The sequence below is a fragment of the Myotis nattereri genome, assembly GCF_964212035.1.
Source record: "Myotis nattereri genome assembly, chromosome: 17".
NCBI classification, from domain to species: domain Eukaryota; kingdom Metazoa; phylum Chordata; class Mammalia; order Chiroptera; family Vespertilionidae; genus Myotis; species Myotis nattereri.
Genome location: NC_138092.1, coordinates 7,218,753 through 7,246,460, shown reverse-complemented (window position 1 = coordinate 7,246,460; position 27,708 = coordinate 7,218,753). Strand labels below are relative to the sequence as shown.

Genomic DNA, 27,708 nt, shown 5'->3' with positions numbered 1-27,708 from the left:
ATAAATAAAGGGGACTACATCAAACTAAAAAACTCTGCAGAACACAAGAAACTCAACAAAATGAAAGGGCAATCTACAGAGTATGAGAAAATAGTTACAAATTATATATCTGATAAGGGTCTATATCCAAAATATATAAAGAATTCATTTAACTCGATAGCCAAAAAAAACGTAACAATCTAATTTAAAAATGGGCAGAGGAAGTGAATATAAATTTTTCCATGGACAACAGGTACATGAAAAAGTGCGCAACATCACTAATCATCAGGGACATGCAATTAAAACCACAATGTGATATCACCTCACATCAGTTAGATGGCTATCATAAAAAAGACAACAGATAAGTGCTGGAAAGGACGTGGAGAAAAGGGAACCCTGGTGCAGTGGAATGCGAATCAATACAACACGATGAAAAACAGCATGCAGCTTCCTCAAAAAGCTAAAACTAAAAATATGATCCAGCAATCCCACTTCTGAGTACATATCTAAAGAAATTGAAATCAGGATCTTGTAGAAATATCTGCACTCTCATGTTCGTTGTGGCATTACTTACAATCGGCAAGATATGAAAACAAACTGTCAACAAAGGAATGGATAACGAAAAGGTGACAATATTATTATTCAGCCACGAGAAATAAGGAAAACCTCCCATTCACTATAACCTGAGGGCATTACACAAACTGAAATAAGTCAGATACAGAAAGACAAATGCTATGTGATATCACTTATATGCAGAATCGAAAATAGATAAATTCAGAGAAACAGTAAAGTGATGTTCATTAAGCATTGGGGTAGGGAAATGTTCAAAATGCACAAACTTCCAGTTATAAGATACATAAGTTTGGGCATCTAATGTACAGTATGATGATTATAACTAACAATAATGCATTATATATTTGTTTTTGTTTTAAAAATTTATAAGGAATCTTTTGGGGTGACATAGGTTAAAATTATATAGGTTTCAGGTGTACAATTCTATAACACATCATCTGTATATTGTATTGTGTCTTCACCACCCCAAGTCAAATCTCCTTCCATCATCATTTACCTCCCTCTACCCTCTCCTACCTCCCCCCAGTCCCCTTTCCCTCTGATTATCACCATATATTTTAATGTTCTTAAGATAGTAGACCTTAAGTGTTCTTACCATAAAAAATGAAATAATCTAACTATGTGATGGAATGGAGGTGGTAGCAAATACTATGGTGACAATGATTTTGCAATTTTTTGCAATGTATTTAATCACATCTTGTACACTTGAACATAATGTTATATATCAATTACATCTCAATAAAGATAGGAAAAAACATTATACTATCATAGAAATAAATTCTTATATACAAATCTAGTTAGTATTGGATGATTTAGATATGAACAAAGAATAAGAGGACTCATGCTCATATTCACACAAAAAAGTACCATTTACCTTTGATGGAGAAACAAATTCAACACATTCTATCCATATGCCTAAAAATGACTTTCCACATACTGCACATTTTCTTCCCTTAGAGATTATGTCCCAAACCTCTGGGTACCATTCTATGGCTTCCATTAGGAAAGGATTCCTTTCTGTCAGCTCATTCATTACAAATCTTGATGTTATTTCCTAGATTAAAAAAAATATGATTCAAAACAATTTTCAAAATAACCATTCTTTATTATTCCTCACAGTGTCTGTTAAATTAATTTTTCAAGGTGTATATAAAAAGTATATTGTCAATAATTGGCATTATAGCCCTCTCCCCGCACAGTAGCCCTCCCGCATGAGCGCTCTTCAACCCGACTCCTTCCTTCCTCGCCCCCCGCCTCCTCCAGATTTGGGGAGCCAAAGATAAATACTGCATGGTATCACTTATACATGTGGAATCTAAAAAAAAAAAATTTGTCAAAAAAAACCAAGATGGCGGCATAGGTTAACGCTGGAGATTGCTGCCTCGAACAACCACTTCAAAAAAACAACTAAAAGACGGAATGGACATCATCCAGAACCACAGGAAGGCTGGCTGAGTGGAAATTCTACAACTAGGAGGAAAGAGAATATCATACCCAGACTCAGAGGAGGCGCAGTGCTGAAGTGAAATACTCAGGTGCGGAGTGCGCGCGGAGCAGGCTGGAGGTGGAGGGCGCGGTTGTTGTTTTCAACCGGGAGGGAGTTTCAGACTCTGAGCTCCAGATCCTGGCGAGTCTCTAGGGACCCAGACTCAAACGGGAGAAGCGGGACTGTCTGGCTTCGGTCAGAACTTGAAGGCAGCTTTCTCTCCGAGGTTTGCAGCGGTTGCTGGGACTCTGAGGCAGAGCCCCTAGGGACGGAACTGAGAGCAGCCATAACTGCTCGCTCCGGCCCGCCCTGTAGATCCCCGGGGACCCGCCCCGCCCAAGCCCTGTGCAGAGCCATTTGCCGGATAGCCTCAGGCAAACGCTAGATTAGCACCGCCCTAGAGATCCAGCACAGAAGCTCTCCCACTGCAGACACAGTGGACTCTCATAGCCAGTTAGCCTGGAGGTCAAATCATCCCCGGTATTGCTGACAACAATCAAGGCTTAACTACAACAAGACTGCGCACAAAGACCACTAGGGGGTGCACGAAGAAAGCATAAAAAATGCGGAGACAAAGAAACAGGACAAAACTGTCAATGGAGGATATTGAGTTCAGAACCACACTTTTAAGGTCTCTTAAGAACTGTCTAGAAGCCGCCGATAAATGTAGTGAGATCCTCAAGAAATCTAATGAGACCCTCGATGTTATGACAAAGAACCAACTAGAAATTAAGCATACACGGACTGAAATAATGAATACTATACAGATTCCCAACAGCAGACCAGAGGAGCGCAAGAATCAAGTCAAAGATTTGAAATGCGAAGAAGCAAAAAACACCCAACCAGAAAAGCAAAATGAAAAAAGAATCCAAAAATATGAAGATAGTGTAAGGAGCCTCTGGGACAGCTTCAAGCATACCAACATCAGAATTATAGGGGTGCCAGAAGATGAGAGAGAGCAAGATATTGAAAACCTATTTGAAGAAATAATGACAGAAAACTTCCCTCACCTGGTGAAAGAAATGGACTTACAGGCCCAAGAAGCGCGGAGAACCCCAAACAAAAGGAATCCAAAGAGGACCATACCAAGACACATCATAATTAAAATGCCAAGAGCAAAAGATAAAGAGAGAATCTTAAAAGCAGCAAGAGAAAGAAACATAGTTACCTACAAGGGAATACCCATATGACTGTCAGCTGATTTCTCAACAGAAACTTTGCAGGCCAGAAGGGAATGGCAAGAAATATTCAAAGTGATGAATACCAAGAACCTACAACCAAGATTACTTTATCCAGCAAAGCTATCATTCAGAATTGAAGGTCAGAGAAAGAGCTTCACAGATAAGGAAAAGCTAAAGGAGTTCATCACCACCAAATCAGGATTATATGAAATGCTGAAAGGTATCCTTTAAGAAGAGGAAGAAGAAGAAAAAGGTAAAGATACAAATTATGAACAACAAACATGCATCTATCAACAAGTGAATCTAAGAATCAAGTGAATAAATAATCTGGTGATCATAATAGAATCAGGGACATAGAAAGGGAATGGACTGACTATTCTTGGGGGGGAAAGGGGTGTGGGAGATGCGGCAAGAGACTGGACAAAAATCGTGCACCTATGGATGAGGACAGTGGGTGGGGAGTGAGGGAGGATGGTGGGGCGGGAACTGGGAGGAGGGGAGTTATGGGGGGAAAAAGAGGAACAAATGTAATAATCTGAACAATAAAGATTTAATTAAGAAAAAATAAATAAATAAATAAAAATAATTGGCATTATAAATAAGTTTAGTTTTCAATATAGGAAAAGCAACTTACTCCTATTTTAAAATTTCCATATTTTTTATATACAGAAATCCAAGTTATAATAAACTTACATTATTAAAGTTCAGTTTAAATTGTGTACCTCTTATTTACAGTAAACAAGGACTGTACAAATATCCAGACTGATTTGAAAACTGAGTCTATCCTATTTACTAGTGTCTAAATTCTTACCACTAAAATTGTGGATCATGAACCAATAGAATTTGCATCATCTGGAAGCATATTGAAAATTCACTCTCAGGTGCACTCCAGACTTACTGAATCAGAATCTGCAATTAACAAGTTTCCTGAGATAATCTCTTTGTATGTTAGAGTTTGAGAAGCATTAGTTTAAGTTACCTACTGCATTGAGTACCTAGGTAGAGCCATATTGGTAAAGAATACTTATTTCTATTAACCAAATCTCTGAATTCACTCTGTATTAAACCTATCCACACAGGTATGTTCGGAAACTTCATTTATAGTAATATTATTAGAATATCTATACATATATATATAAAAGCCTAAGCGATCCAATGACTGAATGACCAGTCAACCGGTCGCTATGACATGCACTGACTACCAGGGGGCAGGAGCTGCTGAGAGACAGCAACTTTGAAGAGTGCCCTCTCGCAATCCAGGACCCCTCGGGGGATGTCAGACTGCCAGTTTCGGCCCAATCTCCTCAGGCTAGGCTGAGGGACCCCACCTGCCAGAAGGACCCCGCTCACTCCGCAGATGCCCTTCGAGCCCCAGCACCACCCCAGGTGCGGCCAGCCAGGGAGGGACCACAGGAGGCATGTCCAGCCCATCTCACCCAGTCCTGCCCGCCAGCCACCTTCTAATTAATTTCCTTTCAATGTCCATGAATCCATGCACCGGGCCTCTAGTTAAATAATAAAAGGGGTGGGGAGGAAATATATAGAGGCTGATTTTCATCATGACAATCAACATCATCTTAAAGCAAAAAAATAAAAAATATATATATATGTAATACTTAAAATTAAATCCTTACTGGCCAAGCAATAACAAAAAATATATTTGATTTACTCCATTAAGTGTCCCCACCTCCCCAGTGTCTATGCCAGTAGCCTGGAAGTCCTATATAAATGTTACATAAACACTGCATGGATTTGAATTAGTTTGTGAAACTTTTTTTTTTCTGGCCAAAGTGAAAGATTTTTCAGTAGTATTAAAGTAGTCCATATTAGGCTCTGAATGAATCTTTGGGAATACCTACATAGATGTAGATGTAGATATATAGATACAGATATAATCTGTCATTCATTCACCAAAATTAAAGTATTTTTAAAATAACAACAAAATGTTATAGATTGCTGTCTCCCTGTTCCTTATGACGCTATCCCTTCCACTTCACAGGCCTCTGGGAAAGCTGCCTTTACACAGCTTGGGTTCCTTAAATGCCTGATCCTTCAGCAGCATAACCTCCTACCCACTTAAGCTCATTCTCCTGGGTGGTTACATAACTGAGGTCATCCTTCCTGAAAAAAAAAAAAAAGTACCCTTTCATACTATAAATACCAGGACTGATAAATTACATGTCTATTACCACCCTTTCTTTACCTCTTTACACAGAGCATAACTTGTGATTCTGAATAAAATGTTGATTTTAGAGGTAAGTTTTAGCTACAAGAATTAAAGTCTAAGTCTCACTATGAAGCTTCAGAAAACTAATACAAGATTCACCCCCCAAAATATCAGATGGTAGAAGAATTTGCTGAAATACATGGGACCTATAAATAGGTCACAGTTCACATAGTACACTTTTTCCATTTAAGATTTCTGGAACTAAACATGTGTGTTGCATCTGGTGTGTCTCTTGACAACTCTTAACATTACCCATTACTTATATTCTTCTCCTACTTGCTGCTAATGTATTACTTTGGAAGATATAGCATCAAAATATAAAGTTACCTGGAAATGTGAGAATATATAAAGTATATATACTGGCTATGACAATAGTACCTTTTAGGACACCTCTTACAGGTACATGTGTTACAGGATTCCAGGGCAGGAGGAATAGGGAAACTTGAGACAGGGAAGTTAAAACAAGACCAAACAGTGTGGGCAGTTTGCAGCCAACTTGTAACTAACAAACCATTATCTTCCCCAGCAAGTACACAGAGAAAATGGTTAAAAAACCTCTCTTATGAGAAAATGCAGAAAGGGAGGGGAAAAGATTTCCATTTTTCTGAATTTAGTCACTCTGGAAATCAGATAGGATGACATTAAATTCTATAAGCAAGACAAAGAGATTATGTCTAGGATTCACACTGCCAATAGACTAGGTGACATTAATCTTGCTGATTTGGCTAGAATGCTTTAAAAGAAAGCTCTTTACAACTTAAATCAGGGCTTTATTTGGAGGCCTGTGTGAATGACTCAGGCGTCACCTGTAGGCTCAGGACGTCCAGCTGCTTGACAGCACTAACAGGCTCCTTCAGGAACAGCGGGTTTCCCTCACAGTAGAATTCCTTCAGCTTCAGATGCTGAAACTTTCAAAACAAAATAAAAACTTCATTTCACAACAAAGTAACAAATTTTACTCCTGAGGCTACATCTTCAAGAAAATTAGATTTAAAATGCTTTATTTAGGACTTATAGTCCACATTAGTATTTTAACAGCAGGACATAATCCAGTCACTATGAGGTGCACTGACCACCTCTGGGTCCCTTCCCCTGGCTGGCAGGCTCCCATCGTCCGATGGTGAACAGGGAACCAGGGGTGGGTGGCAGGGGATGAGGGCGGCACCAGGCCAAGGCCCCCGCCCCACCAATCGCCCCACACATAGAGGGCAACTCGTGGCAGGGGCGGGTTTGGCGAGCAGATGGGAACAGCCGACCTCTCGGTCCCTCCCCCTGGCCAGCAGGCTCTGATCGCCCGATGGCGAATGGGGAACCAGGGGTGGGTGGCGGTGGGAGGTGGGGCCAGCTGCTGGCAACTGGGGAAGATGGCCCTGATGGCAGGCCAGGCCTAGGGACTGTACCCATGCATAAATTTCATGCGCCGGGCCTCTAGTATGGTAATAAAAGAACTAATACATTTCTAACACATCTAACTGTAGTTATGACAGTGCTTTTTTTTTCTTTTTTCTTTTTTTTTTAAAGATTTTTATTGACTTTTAGAGAGAGAGAAAGTGAGAGGGAGAGAGAGAAACATGGATGTGATAGTAAAACATCCATCAGCTTCCTCCTACACAGGAATCCCGCCCATAAGCCCGGGCATGTGCCCTGACCAGGAATCGAACTGGCAGCCTTTTGGTGCATGGAAGAAAGCCCCAACTGAGCCAATCAATGTCTCTATCTCTATATCCCTCGCCCCTCCTCTAAAAATCAATAAAACTATATTTTAAAAAAATGTATGCTCTTGAAAAGAATATGTTCAGAAAGTATGAAGTGGCCTAAGATAGTATATACTAACAAAAAACACTAACCATACAAATACATTAAAATATTTATGATAGCAATCATAGTTCACTTAGTTCTAACAACTTCAGCTGGCACAGAACACAAAGGAAGGACAAAAGGACAATAGGACCACAATAGGTTTTGAAATTCTAGAACAAAAAAAGGTATTTGAGTCATTTGTATAACTCAAGGTTCCAATTACTACAGGTTCTACTGGTTGTTCATTTTGTTCTAATCTCAGTAGCATAAACAAAAATGCCTTTCCATTATAATAGAACTCGACTCTACTTACTCCCGTTGGAAATATCTGAATGACATTTCCAGCTATGTCTAGGATTCTTAGGTTTGTAAGATGACACAATACCTGTTTAAAAAAACAACAGAGAGATTTTTTAAGAATCTGTACGATACATAGAATCATAAATATTTCTTCTAAGTTCGAACTTGATGGTATTGATCATCTTTCCTAATTACCTGATCAATTCTTTTTTATATCCTCCCCAAAGAAAATCGCTGTATCCTGGATTGTCAGATTCTCTGAATTTTCCATTTCCTCTGACCACTCCAGGGCAATATAACATGGTGGCCAAGAGTTAGGCTATTTGTAGGTTCAAATCTCACTTCTGACACTTACTATGGGTAAATTTCTTAATCTCTTTGTACTTGAATTTCTCCATTTGTAAAATGGAATTGCTAATGGCAGCCCCTACTTCAGTGATTATTGCATGGATTAAATAAATTACTAAGTGCTTACTAAAGGACCCAATACAACATACACATGTGGCTCAGTGGCTAAGCATCAACCTATGAACCATGTCGGGGCACATGCCCGGTTGCAGGCTAAATCCCCAGTTTTGGGTGTGTGGGAGGGGCCAATTGATGATTATCTCTCATAATTTCTATCTCTCTCCCACTCCTTCTCTGAAATAAATAAAAATATGTTTTTAAAAGGGCGTAGTACATAGTGAGCAGTAGGTAGACATTACTATCATTACAATGGAAAGAATCTTTGAGAAACGGAAAACAGATGTAATCTTAGAAAGTTGTCTCTAATTGACAATTCTACCACTGGCATATATTTCTTATCTCCCTTTTGCTTAGCACTGTGCTAAATGAAAACTTTCCTTATACTGTAAAGTAAAATCTGTTAGGGTCTCTATCTACATGCCTAATGTGACTGGATGGACATATACATTCATACACATGTGAAGATATACACACAATTTATAATGTACCAGAAAATGATTCCTAATTTTTTCATAAACAAAACAAGTATTTTTTGTAAATATTTATTGTTAGGTTTGATCAAGCTAGCTGGCTTTTCAGTCATTTCACTATGGACAGTCCCTTTGCTGAGACCACATTTCATTTGTGGTCACCACATTCCATTATCTCCCCCTCCGGGTTTGCATAAAGAAGTCTCCGCCCAGAAGAAAGTCCTCCAAAAGTCCTTTAAAAGCCACTGACTCCCGTCACTGGGTGCTGGAGCCATCCAGGCTCAGCCACCTGGTGTGTGGATGATCATTCGTAATCTCTCACCACTCTGGCCTCGTGCATTCCTCCTTCGGCGACCTAACACTTATATTTACAAAATAATGATAGACTGAATCATATTAAATGTACAAGGACATAAATGATCATAGGCATTCTTTATATAATAATTCAGGATAGGGCTTCCTAGCATTTCAATTCTTTAAAATCTAAACTCCTTGGGATTTATAAAATTACTAGAGGCTGGGTACACAAAAATTTGTGCACTCGGGGAGGTCCCTCCGCCCAGCCTGTGCCCTCTAGCAGTCTGGGACTCCTTGGGGGATGTCCACCTGCTGGCTTAGGCCCGCTCCCCAGGGGATCAGGCCTAAGCTGGCAGTCAGACATCCCTCTGGCAGCCCAGGAGCCCTCGGGGGATATCCACTTGCCAGCGAGGAGCAGGCCTAAGTTGCTGTCGGACATCCTTAGCACTGCTGAGGAGGCAGGAGAGGCTCCTGCCACCACCGCTGTGCTGGCAGCCATCAGCCTGGCTTGTGGCTGAGCAGAGCTCCCCCTGTGGGAGCGCACTGACCACCAGGGGGAAGCTCCTGCATTGAGCATCTGCCCCCTGGTGGTCAGTGTGTGTCATAGTAACCAGTCATTCCCAGAGGTTCTGCTGTTAGGGTCAATTTGCATATTACCCTTTTTATTATATAGGATAGAAAGAGGACTTTTAAGTTAGAGAGACATGGATTTGAGTTTCTTCTCTGATCTTTGCAAGTTGTGTTCAAGTCACATAATCTCTTTTCCTTATTCTAAATTGGATATAATAAAAAGAGCTACACCATAAAGTGTTATAAACACTAAATAATATAATGCTTCAGCATAAAGATTATATTGCTGTTAAAGCTTTTCCCTCAAAAAAATGAGTTATACTTTTAATAGATTTATTTTGTAATTTAAACATATTTTTACTTGTTTATAGAAATTAGGATTTTTAAAGAATTTAAGAATAGAATTTTTTTTAAATATTCTTATTTGTAGCCTATAACTTGGTATGTTTTCACATATTACATTATACTGTGCACAGAATTTTTAAAGAGAATATTCCCTTGAAAGAAAAATGAAGGCAGGATTTGACCTGCTTTTGTTATCTCTCAATTTACTGCATGACATGCATTCCCTCCTACCAAGTTAATTCTAATTTGCATAAGAAGGAAAGGTAAACCCATTGACAGGTTCCTAGCATGAAACAGCACTCTCAAAGTGAGAAGTCTGAGGTGAGTTGAGTAAAGTCACTATTTATAAAAGTTTGACAGGATTTAGAAAAACCTAAACTACAAAATGTAGTTCTCTAAAACCTCAAAGTTCCCAAAAGCTGGGAAACAGCAGGAAGTTATTTTACCACCATAGGCCTAAAAAGCCAAGGGGAGATGGTAATGGCCCATATGAGAATCACACGACATTAGCTATAGTTTTCCAAAAAGGTGTGCAGGAAACTCATAGCACACCATCAGACAGGGTACCAGGGGAACACCATCTGATATTCATTCTCCTATCCTTTCGCCTCCTGCTAGTGCCTCTAATTGGCCATGTCCAAGAGGAAGCCAGAGGATGTAGGAGCTGATACTGGTGATTCTCCCAGATGCAGAGTAGGTTGAAAAAGGATAAAGTGTGGATATGAAGAAAAAAATGAAAGTTATCTAGCACATATTCAAAAACCACATGTACTTATATTCTGTGCAGCATATACGGTTGCCAGATAAAACATAGAAGCTTCACTTAAATTTGAAACAAACAATGAATTTTTTTCATATAGTTATGTCCCATGCAGTATTTGGAACATACACTAAAAATTATTCATTGCTTATCTGAAATTCAAATTTAAGTTAGTATCGTATATTTGTATTTACTAACCTGGCATCCTTAACTATGTGAAATAAAACAAGTTACAACCATCCTTTGTCACAGGAATTTGGGAGCTGACTCCATCTAATCACAAGGAAAGCAAATGATGGTGTGCACTCAGCTACCCATGTCCATTCTACAATCCCCCTGAATCGTGTTGTAAGGAGACTTCTTCCCCAACCAAAGAAAATTTTGTCCCATGCTTTGCTTACCTCTGGCAAAACTTCAATGTTGTTTCTGGCCAGAAAAAGTTTCTGGAGCCTCTTCAAGAACTTAATCTCTTCAGGTATGCAAATGAGCTGATTGTAGTTAAGTTGAAGTTCAGAAAGATTCTTAAGAAAACAAAGTTCTCTAGGAATACTGGTTAGCTGGTTATGATTTATAGTCAAATATACAAGGCTTTCTAATCTGAAAATTAAACAAAGTATATGAATGAAACACAGAAAAGGAAAGTCTATTGCACAGACACTGCTTGTCAAAAGCCATGTGTCAATTAATCTTCTTGTAGCTCATCTGAGCTTTATTTCAGTCAAATGTTCACAACTACTGTGAATAATCAGAGCATAAAAAATCTTGGTTGTAATCAAACTTTTGAAAATAATTTATATTCAGATAGCTTACATTAAAAGTAGTTTATGTAATCAAATCCTAAATTTTTTAAAAATGTATTTTTATTGATTTTTACAGAGAGGAAGGGGGAGTGATAGAGAGTTAGGAACATCGATCAGAGAGAAACACTGATCAACTGCCCCCCTGAACGACCCCTATTGGGGAACAACCCTGCAACTGGAATCGAACCTGGGACCCTTCAGTCTGTGGACCGATGCACTATCCACTGAGCCAAACCAATCAGGGAAAAACCTAGATTTTAAAGAAAGAAAATTCTATTTTCATTCTGTGTACATACACATTCATTATATTAAAGAGAAAGCCAAAAACAAAGGAGGACATATACATGCAGAAATATACATATACATATAAACACCTACATGGATATAGGTATCGGTAGAGGTATAGTTACAGATTATAGATCTTATGCCAAAAATTTGTGAGAACCACTTAGTTCCTGTGGAAGATGCAAAGATGGGTCAAACACAGACTCTTTATTTATATATCATGGCCTAGAAGAAAATACTACCTAGAGCCATAAAATGAGGATAGAAAATGCCATTGGACTGGGAGAAAAATATTATGAAAATTTGAGTCTATGATTACAGACATGATACCTGAGGTATATCATAAGCATTTTTGAAAAACTGACATTTGAACTTGGCATTGAATAATAAAACTTGTAAAATTAGGGCAACAGGAGGACACTGTAAGCTAAGAAAATATCATTTTGAATAAAGAAACAACAACAAAAAAAATTAGCACTACCTTAGCACCAATTACCTGCATGTGCATTTAATCTAATCATCAGTACACTCTAAGGCTGGAATTATTCACTTAAAATCAGAAGTAAGAAAAATAAAGGATCAGAGGTAGTAAATACCTTGCCCCAATTTCCCATCCAGTAGATAACAGTTTCAAGATTCAAATGCAGACGCATTTACTAGCAAAGCTAATAATAAAAATATGTAGGGCTTGCTTTGACAGTACATATGGTAAAACTGAACTCTATAGAGAAGATTAGCATGTGAGTTTCATTCCATCTCTATAGGTAAAAGAATATTTCAAAATTAAAGAGGTGGTCAAGGACCGCGGCAGCCTGGTGGCATCATAGGACCTCCGAGTCTCTCCCATGGAAGGCCCAAGTTGGACAGACATCAGAAGGGGCACATCTGGGCGAACAGCAGAGGCGGGGCTGGGAGGGAGGACAGAGATAGGAACCTCCTGCAGCCCAGCCTTCCCTGCAGGCCCAGAGGACACCTCAGCAGTAAAGAGCTGGGGTGCAGCTCCACGGAACAGACTAGACGGGAGAGGAAGAAACAGCAATCTGTCCTGGGTGGCTGGCAACACTGAGAACTGGGCCCAGGGGCAGGGGCAGAGAAATGGTACAAAAAAGTATCAGTGCTCTAAAGCCTGCTAGAATTGAACGAGATTCTACAGATGGGAAATTGGCCCACTCCATCCCCCTGCGGCTCACAGGGCAGCAAGCTGAAGGTAAAAGCACTGAAACTGGGAAAGAAAAAAAAATCCAGTCTAAGTAGTTTGTAATTGTTGCTGCTAAGCCCATAACGTGGAGCAGAACTGGAATTCAGGTACTAGCTACCCCCACCCAACCATTCCAGTCCCCTGTGGTACATCCTAGTGGAAGCAGCTAAGTCAACCTGGAGTCACTCTGACTACAGGGAGTGGCACACGGAGCACACAGAATATCCATAGCCTCTCCTGCGGATCCATGGGAGGGGTTCCCTGAGTCTGAGATGACAGGGTAGTGGAGGGGATGCCCAGCTACTGGGGAACGAGGAGAGGTCTGCACAGTTTAGGGGCACTGCCCCAAGAGATCCAGGCAACCCCTGCAATAGAGGTAAGAGAAATAAGAACTACTGCTTCAACGCCACCTACTGGAGAACAAATACCTCTAGGTTTAATTCTTTTTAAAAGCAGTTTACAATTATGCAAATGCCAGAGCAGAGAATTAACCCATTAAACACAATGAATAACCAAAATAACAAAGGAAATCCAAAAGAAAATCTTAAAACCTCTAGAAAAGAACTTAAAGTCATGGAAATATGTGGTTTAAATGTCAGAATATTCAAGATGGCAGTTCTGAAAAGCTCAACAAGATACAAGAAAACTCAGGCAATTCACAAACTCAGAAATAAAATCAGTGAACAAAAAGGACTATTTTACGGAAGAGGTAACAACTATAGAGAAAGAGCCAAACAAATACTGTAGCTGAAGAACTCAATAAAAGAGATGGAGAATGAACTAGCGAGCTTAGAAAATAAAGCAGACTAAGTGGAGGGAAGAATTTGTAATATCAAAGATAGACATCTAGAAATGAGTCAGATGGAAGAGAAATTTGAGAGTAAAAAAAAAAAGTGAAAACTCTATAATAACTATCAGATTCCATCAGAAAGAGAGAGAGAATATGCAAATTAGGCCGGGACGCTGTAATGGGTCATGACCACAGGAGGAGGTTGCAGGTGAGGCCTGGAGTGGACATGGACAAGGGCCAGGGGGGCCGGCCCGCAGCCTCTGTGGCCAAGCACAGGCCTCGAGATGAGGTGGTGGGCACACCTCCAACGGAAGCAGCACAGCTCCCTCCCACCTGGAGGAAGTCCAGGAAACCTCAGGTGGGGGAGGCACTGTAGCTGACAGATAGAAGCAGACCTCCGGGAGCCTTGGTCCAACCACAGATCTGCCCCCATTTCTAAGCTAAACAAAGCAGACCCATTTACACAGATTGGCCCCTCCCACACATATACAGGTCTAGTAGACACTGACATAAAGAGAGAAAAGAGTGGTAACTACACCTGGGTAGATCAAGGCCAGTTACATACAATTTTTGACAGCAACCACATCTGAAACCTACCTAAAGGGACCCAGAATCAACACAACCAGTAGTGGGTTTCAGAACACACAAGAACTCAACCCAAACAGACACACAAACACCACACTCAAAGGTAGATCAGGTTCCAGTCCCTACTGCGAACAACCCCACCTCAGGGAGCAGCCCCTGCACAGCATTTCCTACCCAGTGATAGTGGTTTACCTTTATAGACACCTAGCCTGAAGGGCTATGATTGTGCCACTGAGCCCATCAAACCATCTCGAGAGAGCAGTTTGCATGCCAGGCTCCTAGTCAGCTAGCCTGAAGTCAATACCACCCACAAAAGGGCCATAGTAATCAGGACCCAATTACAACAGGAGAGCCTAAACAACTCAAACAAGAAACAGTCCTAGAGCGCCCTGCACAGGAGATCAAGGAGATTGCAACATTCAGACACCTCCTATGTGGAAGGCCGCCACACAAAGATGAGGAGTAACGGCGTTCTATGTCATACACAGAAACAAACACAGAGATAGCCCAAACGGGGAAACAAAGAAACAGGCCCCAAATGAAAGAGCCTTTCCCAAAATCACTACTAAGTCAATCTTTTGTGTCGAAAAAGAAATGAATGAGAGAAACAGAAAGAACAAAAATAATAACCAATTAAATTAAAGCTAACATCCATTAAGTACTTATTATATCACAGGTTCAACCCTAAATGTCTTTGATGGATTAGCTTATTTAACCATCAAAACAATCCTGTCCTGTGAGCATGGAACAAATTGACATACCTTGATGTGGACTTGGGGGGACAAGAGATAAATCATGGAACTTATCCTATATAGTAAAAGGCTAATATGCAAATTATCCCATCAACCAGTTCGACCAGGAGATGGGGCCAATCAGCCAACCACCTATGGACCCTCCCCCCAGCCAGCCCTGCCCCTGATTGGCTCCCCACCCCGATCCAGGGCAGGGCCGGCCCTATCGGCCCCAATCAGGGCAGGCCGGCTGGACTCCACCCATGCATGAATTCATGCACTGGGCCTCTAATATACTTATATGTATAACCCATGGACACAGGCAATAGGGTAGTGAAGACCTGGGCAGTGGGTCGGGCCAGGGAGGAAGGGGGGAAAGGAACAGAAATGGGAGACATCTGTAATATTATCAATAATAAAAAATATATTTAAAATCCCCAACCATGTGAAATAGGCACTATTATTGTCCTCCTTTTGCAGATGAAGACACAAAAGTATAGGAAGGTGAAGAACTTTCACTCTGCCTGGAACCATGCCTTATAACTCTTCAGCTTATATCTAAGGCACAACTAGAATACTGACAATCCACAGTCATCTGTAAAACTGTGTAGACCTATCCATTTTCCAATTCTACTTGCTTTCACTTTTCTGACATATCACCATAGGTTTATACAGTTCCTTTTAATATTTTTTTTTGTACTTTAAACAGAGCTTACAAAATTGTGAAATCATAACATGTTACAGCTGCAAAGATTTTGGAATTCACGTACTCAGATTTTTTACTTTAGAGATGAGAAAGCTAAGATGTAAGACAGTTAAAGTACATGCCTCAAGTCATCAAGCTGGTTGTACAAATATATGAACCTGAACCTAGTTCACCAGATCTTCCAAGTGTCCTTTTTTCATTCAATCAATACATCAATCAATTGAATAAGTGAAGAAGCAAGCAGACAAATACTGACATTTTCATTGCTATAGATATTCCTATTCTTAAAAAATTAAATTGCTTCAAAAATTTTTTTCTAGTTGCTCTGACTTAAAACCTTACTTTCTCTGCAAAAAAAAATTTACCTGGGAAACAATACATTTGCTAGAAGTATTGGCAAGTGAATTAGAAGAGACTTTTATGATACCTTTTCTATCAATCTGAAAATGATTTACAATACTCACATGAAATAAAATTTACCATCACCAGTTCTGTAGTGGAGCAACCTCTAAGAACTGGAGTTGGGAGGTTAGTAACACTTAGAAATGTATGTTTCGAACCCCCACTCTTACACTTAGACTGCCAAGCCATGCTGTTTCATTTTTCTGCGGTGTTTAAGGAATCATCTGCTTACAAATGGTGGCTTGTCTCGTCCTTCAGATGCCCCTTTGCTATGTACAAATCCCACGTGGGCTTGAAGCTCAGCATAAGGTTTTCAGAGGGCCCTGGTGGGTTGGGGGGGGGGGGGGGGGTGGGCGGTAATGGGGTAGGGAGTTAACTAAATGTTGCTATCAACAAAATTACCTGCTGACTTCTTTAGGAATATATGTGAGCTGATTGTTGTTCAGATTAAGTAGGATCAAATTTTTCAAGCCATCTGTTAGAAAATAATTTTAGACACTTTAGTTATATATATATATATGTTAGCTATAATTTTTAGCCATTTTTCTGTATAACTTGATTTTCCTTCTGATTTCTTGTCTTGCCCATGGCTCTTGGGTTGCTGATAACAGATAACTTCTTAAACTCGCTTCAAAAACAAAAAAGGTGAATTCATCACAAAATTTCACTATGCTAAATCATGGTGCCTGAGGACAGAAGTTATAGCCTAGTTAACTGAACTCAAACCAGAAAGGCTCTACAAAAGGCACTGGAACACATAAATATTTGTGGAGGGAATGAATGAAGTCCAAGGATCCTTCTTTACAGATGACATTCATCTACCCAGCAAAACACCCCGTGGGAAATCAGTCTAACACTCCATGCCCCCTGCATCTGTGAATCCCGCACTCAGCTCTGACAGGCCCAGCAAGTGTGCCCACCCAAGCACACAACACCATCTCTCGGCACTGTGCACACCTGCTCCTTTGGGGGGCTCACCTCTCCTGCCCATGGTTCTGTGCCCTGTGCCCCACTTACAAAACTATGAAATCATAACATGGTACAGCTGCGAAGATTTTGGAATTCACATACTCAGATTTACACAGTGCCTCTGTGAGATTGTCCATGATGAGTTTCTTGAGAGCTGAGCAGGTTGGACTCCCATTCAGCCAGCTCCTAGCAATTGCTGCCATGTGGCAAGGTGATTCCAGTCTTGCCTAATCTTTCTTTTTCAAAACAGACAGAAAGGTCCAGAAATCTAGCCTTTATGTGAATTCTCTTGATCTGCAAATCTTGGCACTAAATTCAAACTTATATGTAACACTTTCAACAATAAAGCTAAATTTAAACAAGTAAATGCATTGGAGTACAGAGAGAGAGAGAAAGAAGAAAAACACAGACAAAACAGAACCAACCTATTTGTGACCCAGATTCAGCTCATGAGCCACCATTTACAACCACTATCTTATGATTACTTAAGCCAATTAAATTGTTTTAGATTTTATCACAATCCCCAGCACAGAGTGTATGACTGACCCAGCTTAGGACACACATGTAACCCTGGTTCAGTCTGCTCTGGTCAGGGGACAGGGTCATGTAATACATGCTGAACAATGCAGTTGGATAATCATGATCTGATATAGACCATAATTTATGTCAATCACATAGGATTTTCAAAGTTCAACAGCCCCAAAATTAAGACATACAGGAACTAAAGACATTTAGGGGCAGTGTACACAGATTACATATATTTTACAAACATCATTTAAAGGCAACATGAGAAGAAAAATTTCCTTACAGAAATCTACATTAGCATTAAATTGTTTAATATTATATATATCAGATTTTACTTAAATTTATTCCCTCAGTATAGTTAATAAAATGTTGTCTACTTGTTTCCATTCCCTGAATTTTTTCTTATGTAAACTGTTTTCTTCCTAAGTAAACTGTTAATAGAATGCTGAATATGTGGTGTTGTATATATAAAGTGCATAAACATTGATAAGTATTTGTCATAGTTTTTTTAACCTTCACCTGAGGATATGTTTTTATTGATTTTAGAGAGAGAGAGAGATGGAAAGAGAAACATCGATGTGAGAGAGACACATAGATTAGATCAGTTGCCTCCCTTACGTGCTGTAACAGAGGCTGGGGATTGAACCTGCAACCCAGGTACATGCCTTTGATTAGGAATTGAACCTGACACCCATGGATGCATGCTGGGGTTCTTGTTGCAGCACTTAGAAGGGTTCAGCAATCTGGAGAAGGCTGTGCGTAGATTAAATAGGAGTCCAGAGACGAAAAATAATTTTGAAAGGCATTTGGGGGTCAGAGGAGCCTAATTTAAAGGAAACTAAGATCTCAGATCTCCTTGTCTCAGAACCCGTTTTTTTTTTTTTAACACAATTTGTCCTGAGGCGAGGCAGAGATATACATTTCAAAGGGTCAGGGTTTCGTGTACAGAGACATTGTCAGATTGGAAGAATTAGCCTATGGCTGTTCAGGTGTTTGGCCAGTAGGAGGCAATAACATGTAGATTAAGATGCCCTTTGCTGTCTGGCAGCAAGCAATCAATTTAATGTATCCTATTCAGGTTTGGGGAATGACATCAGCCATTCCCAGATTCAGCCCTGCTGAACATGCTGGAATTGGTTTCCGGCAGGTGCACAGGCCAACACTCTAACCCCTGAGCCACACCTGCCAGGGCTAAACCTATTATCTTGATCAAAGACTGTGACTTAGTATCTGAGACAAAATAAAAAGTATAAAGGAAAAGGAGAGCTGTGGAAAGCTTTCCTTGATTTGATTTTCCACTAGTTTTCACTCTGGCACAAAGAAAGGGCCCATAGATTCAAGAGTACAAACAGACATGAAAATTCACTACACTAATGCTTGCTTATTTTCTTAGGTCTACATCTAAAGGAATATACTACAATAGCTGAAAAAAAAGTCCCCAGAATTTCATAATTTCAAGAGTAGCATGTAAATATCTCCCCCCAAAAGCAAAACAGGTAAAGTTCCTTTTTCATCTAAATTGTTAAATATAAGGGAATTCAGTTCTAAATATAAGGGGATTAATTTTGAGACTATAATACTGCTTTTTGTTGACTAACTTACCACATGCTCCAGAAGCAAATCTATTAATTCTATTTCCAAATAAATGGAGATTCTTCAGGGATGTGAGGTATTTCACCTCTTCTGGAACTTCTTCTAAAAGGTTGTTTCCCAGATTTAGTACTGTCAACTGCAAACATATAGAGATTTAATGGACTCAGACATTACCTACCTTCAAATGAGAAAAAAGAAATAATTAAGTCCCTTTGCTGAGATGGACATTACCTATGAAAACTTCAGCATGATCACAAATAATCCTTTTACACATATCTAAAATGATTTTTATAAATAAAATTCATTTTAGTTCGTGTTCAAACACTTTATGCTAATTAAAGCACACTGTAATTTTCAATTAAAGCACTTTAATAAAATTGTATTGCAAACCATTCCAAGGGTATTTAAAAATGCAGTTAATGGCTCATTTATAACTCACTTGAACAGCTCGAGAATACCCTAGCATTGTGACCTATAGACTCAAACCCATTAAAAGAAATCAACAAAGGAGCTAATTTCCTGAAGTCAGAAATATTGCCAAAGATCTGAGGTTCTCCTGTCATACAACTCCCAAATGAAGCATTAAATTCAGATGGAGCAAGAGGCGAGTACAAGGATAACAGGCATGACTGCAGTGGGCCAGGCGGGAGATGAGGATGGCTTGGGCGACATCTTTGCCTAGCCCTAGATCCTTTTCCTGCTCTGCTCTACTCTGCTTCCTTCGCCCCCTTATGGTTTCTCCTGATAGTGTAGCCTCAATTAATTATAAAAATCTATGACTCAGGCTCTCAGAGATATATAGTGTCACAGAAGCCAAGAGAAAAGAAAAGGCAGCTATTTTAAGAAGGTAACTGTGGATCAAATCCTAGAGAAAAGTTAAGTAAAATAAAAACAAAGAAATAACCATTGGAATTAGCAATGTGAACAGCAATAGTGACCTTGACAACAGGAGAGAAGTGCTGGAAAGGAAACTCTGCTTGAGGTGTGCTGTCAAGAAAATGTGAGAAAGCAAAGACAATTATTTGAAGAACTTTTGCTATAAAAGGACAGTGGAAAATTAGGAGGCAGCTGGAAGGTTTGTTTTTCCCTAAAATAACATACATTTCAGTTTATTATATGCTGATGGACATAAACCTGTAGAGAATGAGTAACTACTAATACAAAGAGAGGGATAATTGCAGAAATCAAAATCCTTTAGATTTTAAGAGGATAGGATCCAAGTTGCAAGTAGGACCTTTTCATCCAGGGAGTTAAGAAGGAAGGTAGAGAAAAGGTGTGTGCAGATCAGAACACTGGATCGATTTGGTGATGGAAAGATAAGGGAGCTCCTGACTGATAGTGTCTGTTCTTCAATGAAATGTGGACCAAAGTCCGCTGAGAGGAGGAGATGTAAGAAGTTAGATGAAATGTAATTTTGAAGATCAATCTTGGGGAATATACTAGGATAGCTGACAGTCAACAGTTAGCTCTCAAGATTATATAAAGTAATAGATAACCCAAGAAAAGGCACTTATCTGGATGACACATCCTATATAAAAAAAGGCTAATATGCAAATCAACTGAATGATGAAACAACCAGTTGTTATGACACACACTGACCACTAGGGGAAAGACACTCAATGCAGCATCTGCCCCCTGGTGGTCAGTGCGCTCCCATAGAGGGAGCACTGCTCAGCCAGAAGCTGGGCTCACGGCTGGCGAGAGCAGTGGCGATTGTGGGAGCCTCTCCCGCCTTCTCAATAGCGCTAAGGATGTCCGACTGCTGACTTAGGCCTGCTCCCCACAGGAAGCGGGCCTAAGCTGACAGTCGGACATCCCCTGAGGGCTCCCAGACTGACTGCGAGAGGGTGCAGGCCGGGCTGAGGGACCCCTCCCCTCCCCACCCCGAGTGCACAAATTTCATGCACTAGGCCTCTAGTTAACTATATGGCTTTGGCTAGAAAAGGCTACCATGTGAAATTCTGAGCACCACCACCAAGAATATGATATTAGATGATGAACAGGGTTCAACTGATAACCTCAACATTTAAAGGATTTCAAAGTTAAAACTAAGATGAAGTCCATGGAACTGGGATGATTCTTGATGGAATAAGATCACTAAAAAAAAAGATTCATTGATGACCTTCAAAGTCCTAAAGACCAGGTGGTTATCCTCTGTCACCATGGCAAATAAGTCAGAGCTCCAGCATAGATTACATAAACTATACAGAAAGGTCCAAAGACACTTTAGCAAAAAAATGAGTTGCCTTTGAGAAATACCTCAAGACCCAATCTAAATGTTCCATTACTTTAATCGTATTTGTTATATGTGTACTATGTACCTTGTACTATTCTCTATACTACAGTAAAAAAGACACATAAGATTCCCTCTCTCATAGTGCTTATACATTGGGAAATAAGACAGACAACACAAATAATTTCTGTTACTGCTAAGTGCTACATAAAAGGGAAAGAAAATAGGATAATGGCATGGAAAGTAACTCAGGCTGTCATTAGGGAAGACTTCTCTGAGGAGGTGATGTTTGCAGGAAGGCAGGGGGATGCCTTGGCAAGGCTACTCTAAATGATGTTTTACTCACAAGGCTTTCAGAAATAGCAAGCATCCAGAACGAGCATGATAGTATTGCATTAGTAACACTCTCTATGGTTATGGGCAGTCCCCAAGGGAAGACTTTAGTCATATAAGAGACAACTACTGGGGTAAATTTAAAACTTACATTACTTCAATAATTGTATAGAATGAAGTTCTGCCGGTGTTTTCAGAATGTAACTCTTCTATTCCTTGAATGTGGCATATTGCTATAAATTGAAATACACCATTGCTACTAAATAGCAATGGACCCATAATGCAGAGAACAATGAACTTTTAAAAGTCATCTAGTGTATCATAGAAAATGCAAATGGGCAATTATATATCTTCCTCATGACACAATAATGGGTAGCTTTTTTATTTTGCTAGAAATTTTTATTTATTTTTCTATATTTAGGCTCTCTGAAACTTCTACCCAATTTTCCCCACAGCAATAATAAAAATATAGCAGTCTTTCAAAATGTTAAAGATTGCTATTATATTTCCCCTAAATGTGTTCCATTCTTCCTTAACCAATTTCCTCAGGACATAATTTGCATACCCCTCACCATCCTGGTCACTCTCTAATTTTTGTAAGAAAACATGGTGCCTTGGCTGAGACAAGGGAATGTGGTCTCAGTATAGATGCTGGTGAGACCACAGAATCTCCCTCAGGCAGATGACTATACTTATATTAATGCCGCCTAACCTGGCATCCACTCTTTGATCAGCAGAGCACATTGTTGGTACATAATTAATTTTGTCTGTGACAACAAAACCTGCTAAGTTAACAGTCAAGGAGATCACTCACATCCAAGACTTACACAGTTAAGTTATTTTCTTAAGTTAAACGCAGTTATCCCTGCAGAAACTGCATCGTGATGGTTTGGGCTCAAAAGACATCTCAAGTGAATGTGATGATGTCACTTTAAATTCAAAGTCTAAAACTGGACACCCCAGCTCTGTTTTGCCCATCTGCACTTTGGTTAACGCACCCATCATTCTTGTAATCCTATGGTAGCCCCACTTTGAAATCACCTAAGACTTCTTTTTCTCCACCTACATTCAATCAGTCAACAAATTCTATTCTCAAAATTCCTTTTAGATGCAACTTTTCAGCTATATCTCATTGCAATCACTCTCATAGTAGTAGTCATCACTGCCTAATTATAGTATTACATAGCTGAAGAATGCAATAAAATGGGATGTGCTATCATTTAAATTCCCTTTGTTCAGTCCTGTTGGATTACATATAAACAGCTGCCTAGATAATCAGCTGACGAGGATTTTCTTTACCCAATATTTCCTTAAATATTTTCAACCTCTCTGTAGCCTTTTTGACATCTTTGTATACTTGCCTTAAGTAGTGTCTATCCCAACTCTTCCTAAATTTGATTTACCTGACTGCATTGGCCCACTCATACCTCTAAGTTATAATCTATTTGTGGCCTGCCTTGAAATAAATATGTGTGTTCTCTTACATCCTGGATGTGAGATAAGCATCTCAGTGTCCACTGATGCCTTTGGATAATGAAATCTAGGTTTAGTTATGTACTAAGGTAAAGCCTTAATTTGTATGTTTAGCGCAGTAACATTTATTGCCTCTGGGATGCTGTTTTGTATTTTAATGTTTTTCTCATAGAAAGAGAAATCTGACTTCTGTACTTAGATCTTTTATTATACATTAAAAAGCCGCTTTCAGCATTAAACAAAAAAGAAAAAGAAAAAGAAAAGAAATCTAGGTTTAATGTGTAGCAATCTTTCTATAAGTACGAGAGAAGAGGACAAGTTTGGGAAGAAGATGTATTGATTGGTTTACTAATGACAACACTAACATTTAAATAGTATTTAATGTGGACAAAGCAGCCTTATACACTGTCTCATGTGGATCTCAATACCCTTGATTTTACAGAAATGGTTCTGGGGTCCAGGCTACCATATATGGTGAAATAACATACCTTCACACTATGGCCTATACTCCTAACTTCTACACTACACACTCTACAGCAATGTGCTGTATATTTTTGAAAAGAATTTTCTATTGCTCAGAACCATCATATTACCCTAGCCCAGTGGTCGGCAAACTGCAGCACAAAATACCACGTGCGGGCGTGCACGTACAGTGCGATTTAAACTTCATGGCCCATGCACAGAAGTCGGTATTTTGTGGAAGAGCCACACTCAAGGGGCCAAAGAGCCGCATGTGGCTCGTGAGCCGCAGTTTGCCGACCACTGCTAGCCTGTGTGGCTCACTTGGCCAGAGCATCAACCTGTATACCAAAAAATGGTGGGTTTGATTCCTCATCAGGGCATATACCCAGTTGAGGATTCAATCCCTGGGTAGGGCACATGCGAGAGGCAATCAATTAAAATTTCTCTCTCACATTAATGTTTCTCTCTCTCTCTCTAATCAATAAAAAAAGAATGATCATAAATAAGCACATACATACACATAATACATTCATACACTAATCATAATAGCAACAATAATTTACTGAAAAGTTTCTATGTGCCAGGCATTGAGCTTTATATATATTAACATTTAATTAAATCCTCAAATATGAAGACAGTTGTTTTTTTTCACACCTGTATCCTCAGAATCAGCATAGACACAAAAAGATTAATTTGTTAAAAGAATGGCTATGTAAACAAATAAAAGGTGGGGATAATTCATGTAGTGTTCAAACCTGCCATCTTTAGGCAACACAGTTTTGTTTTTAGGTACTATAAATTGAAAAACACACCCTTGTAAATCGCACACTAAGTGTATAGAATAAAATAATAGAGCTGAACGTAACCTCATGTTATAGATGTAGGCCCTGATTGAGTGACCTTGACAAGTGGCTTAATCTACTCCTGAGCCATAAGTTTTACTAACAATATGAGGGTGATAACTTCCTTAAAAATGAACGGAGTTCTTAGCATTGTGCCAGCTCTCACTAAATGGTTGATGATGTTATTCTATTGTATACCACTTTGTGAGTGCAGAAATATAAAAGTATCATTTTTGTTTTAGGAACTTAAAAATATCAAGACACTATGAATGGTGCATTCTATGCAAAATATGGCCAAGATCAGTATATTGGGGCCAACTGGACTTCCTTCAATGACAAAAGAAATATTAGTCCAAAAGGCAAGCATAGTATATATATAAAAAGTGGTAGCAAAATATCATTATTAACAGAGTATGGCCTGTAGCAACACAGGCAAGAGTTCAAACTAACATTTCAAGAATCCATTTAGGGATTTTATAGGAAACTAGAGGCCCGATGCACAAAATTCGTGCTCTGGGGGGGGGGGGGGGGGGAGAGGGGTCTTTCAGCCTGGCCTGCACCCTCTTGCAGTCCAGGAGCCCTCAGGGGATGTCCGACTGACGGCTTAGGCCAGATCCCCGCCCCCTAGTCCCCCAAGTGAAGCGGGCCTAAGTGGCAGTCAGACATCCTTAGCATTGCTGCAGAGGCAGGAAAGACTCAGGGCTTCTGGCTGAGCAGTGCTCCCCCCTGTGGGAGCGCACTGACCACCAGGGGACAACTCCTGCATTAAGTGTCTGCCCCCTGTTGGTTAGTGCACATCATACCGACCCGTCATTCTGCTGTTCAGTCGATTTGCATATGAACCTTTTATTATACAGGACTGTTAGAATAAGAATTCTTATATCTTTGAACTATGACATACAAATCACCAAGTTACAAAGACTACAAGGACACTGTGCAACAGAGGTCATTCATCAGTATTTCGGCCAAATGCCACAACATGCCCTGCCCACTTTCTCTGCTTTATTTTTCTCTTTAGGACTAATCACTTTCTCATATCCTATTTGTTTTGTTTATTTGTTTCTTATATATCATCTGATTAGAACTTAAGGACTTAAGCTCCACGAAGGCAGGGATTTTCATGTTCTGTTTGTTGATGAGTTACTAGTTCCTAGTGCCTGAGACACAAATGGTGCTCAATCTTATGTTTGGATTCATTAAATGAAGGCAGAATTGAGGCAGAAAGGCAGAAAAAGATTAAGTGTCTTATATTTACCTATAAGTGGCTAACCCGGTTAAGGTGCCCAAGACTCCAAATTCACATTCAGGGCTCTTTGCAGCTTTCTAAACTTTCTTTCTTTTAAACCACAACGTACTACTTTATTTTATTTTTTATTTTTTGGTTAACTCACCCGAGGATATTTTGTCCACTGATTTTTAGAGAGAGTGGAAGGGAAGGGGAGAGACACAGAGAGAGAGAAACACCAACGTGAGAGACACATTGATTGGTTGCCTAACATAGGAGGATTGAGCCTGCAACCGAAGTATGTGCCCTCGACCAGAATCGAACCTGGGACCCTTCTGTTCATGGGCCAACACTCTACCCACTGAGCCAAACCAGCTAGGGTGTAACTTTCTTCTTAACCCCTCATCTGCTCTTTGATTAGCAAATGTGAAAATGACTGAGCAGTATTTCTCAACTGTGTAAATACTAGTAATCTATATTCATCTTTCGAGTGTTTCCAGCAGTTTTTATTCAAGACTGGATCTCGATGCACGAAACCCATGCAAGAGTAGGCCCTCGTGGCCCCAGCTGCCTTGCAGCCCTGTCCCCCACCCACTGGTCTTCTGGAAGGTCATTCTGGAAGGTCATTCTGCCATCCAGTCTAATTAGCATACTAGCTCTTTATTATATAGGATGGTTCTAGAACTCCCATTATACAAGAATTTTTTTTTAAAATTCCACAACCTTAGAGACAACATATAAGAAAAATTATGAGTTCATGAACAGCTGAACAATGTCATTGCCTTAAGTAGAGAGCTGGCTCAGCTCAGCCCTTAAATAAGAAATATTTTACTTTTAAAAATGAATATAACTGATTTGAAACTACTTCAAAAGAAATGAATGTCCCTCCTTCCCATTCCCTGACAACACTCCATTTCAAAGTTCAGCCTGCTGTAGTCAGTCGGTGTGGTTCAATGGTTGAACATCAAACCATGAACCCAGAGGTCCCCGGTTCAATTCCTGGTCAGGGCATATGCCTAGGTTTCAGGCTTGATTCCCAGGGTGGGGTGTGGGAGGCAGCCAATGAATGATTCTCTCATCACTGATATTTCTATCTCCCCTTCTCTCTTCCTCTCTAAAATCAATACAAATACTTTATAAAAAATTTCAGCCTGCTGTAAGAAACTAAAAAGGAACCTCCTTCCTATACCCCAAATGTCTCTTCATTCTGTAGGCAAAAGCCACGAGAGTCCCCAGGATGCACAGCATTTCAGGGATCCTCAAGTGCACTTCCAGATGGAGCCCCCAAGGTAGACAATTAGATCTAGACTCCCAAGCCTTTCCAGAAGACACCCTCCAGAAAGATGAGTATGGCAGAGACCTAATCCTGAGTTCAGATGTGCTCCAAAGAGAACATGAACAAAATGAAACTACTTCTTCCCCTACCACATAGAATTCCTAAGGGAGAACACGTCCAGGCACCTCTCTAACAAGGATCCACAGGAAGTGTTCAAGAAACCAAATCTCTACATATCAAAGCCAATTGTTCTCTCACCTCTTTGATCCTTAATCCAAAAAGATGAATTCTTCCTCACCTGGGTCAAGGTGCTTAACTCTGGGCACACCTTGGAGACTAGGTTTTTCTGAAGGTTTAGAACCTTCAGGCCAGGCAGGTTTCCTATTGTAGAGGGTATCTTTGTCATCTTCTTCCCATTCAAGGTAATGATCTTAGTGTTTTTACCACCCTTTACTGCTCTAAGGAACAACCTTTCTTCCATGAAGTTGGAGGAGAGATAGAAACAGGATAATGTACACATTAGGGGTTAAGTTCCTTATTTGGTACCTTTACAATCTCTAATTGCAGAATGGCTGTGTCATGGAAACAAAAAACATTCTGAGATCTACCATGCAGTAGGTGGGAGGCATCAGGCAGTTTCCTGAGTAAGAGGTAGGGAGGGGAAATAGCTGATTCCAGGCTTGGGGTAGAAAATGTACAAGATGAGCAGAGAATATCTTATGCCAGTGACATGGAAGTAATTGAAGACTAGGCAGATCCAAGAACATTAGCACCAACTTATAAGGAACATCACTGGTCTACAATCAGAAAATTTGAGGATCAGA

The 27,708-nt window shown here is 39.9% G+C and overlaps 1 protein-coding gene across 1 annotated transcript in view; it reads right to left on the bottom strand.

The window, feature by feature from the left end:
• LRRC69 (leucine rich repeat containing 69) overlaps positions 1–27,404 on the bottom strand; it is a gene marked incomplete at both ends in the record, with an annotated part of 28,886 nt that extends 1,482 nt beyond the window's left edge. Inside the window, 7 exons of the mRNA XM_081111089.1 lie at positions 1,427–1,606; positions 6,253–6,354; positions 7,560–7,631; positions 10,858–11,053; positions 16,356–16,428; positions 19,050–19,176; positions 27,183–27,404. Of these exons, the coding sequence (XP_080967215.1) occupies positions 1,427–1,606; positions 6,253–6,354; positions 7,560–7,631; positions 10,858–11,053; positions 16,356–16,428; positions 19,050–19,176; positions 27,183–27,404 (972 nt within the window). The remainder of the gene's footprint in view (positions 1–1,426; positions 1,607–6,252; positions 6,355–7,559; positions 7,632–10,857; positions 11,054–16,355; positions 16,429–19,049; positions 19,177–27,182) is intronic.
• Between the last annotated feature and the right edge of the window lie 304 nt (positions 27,405–27,708).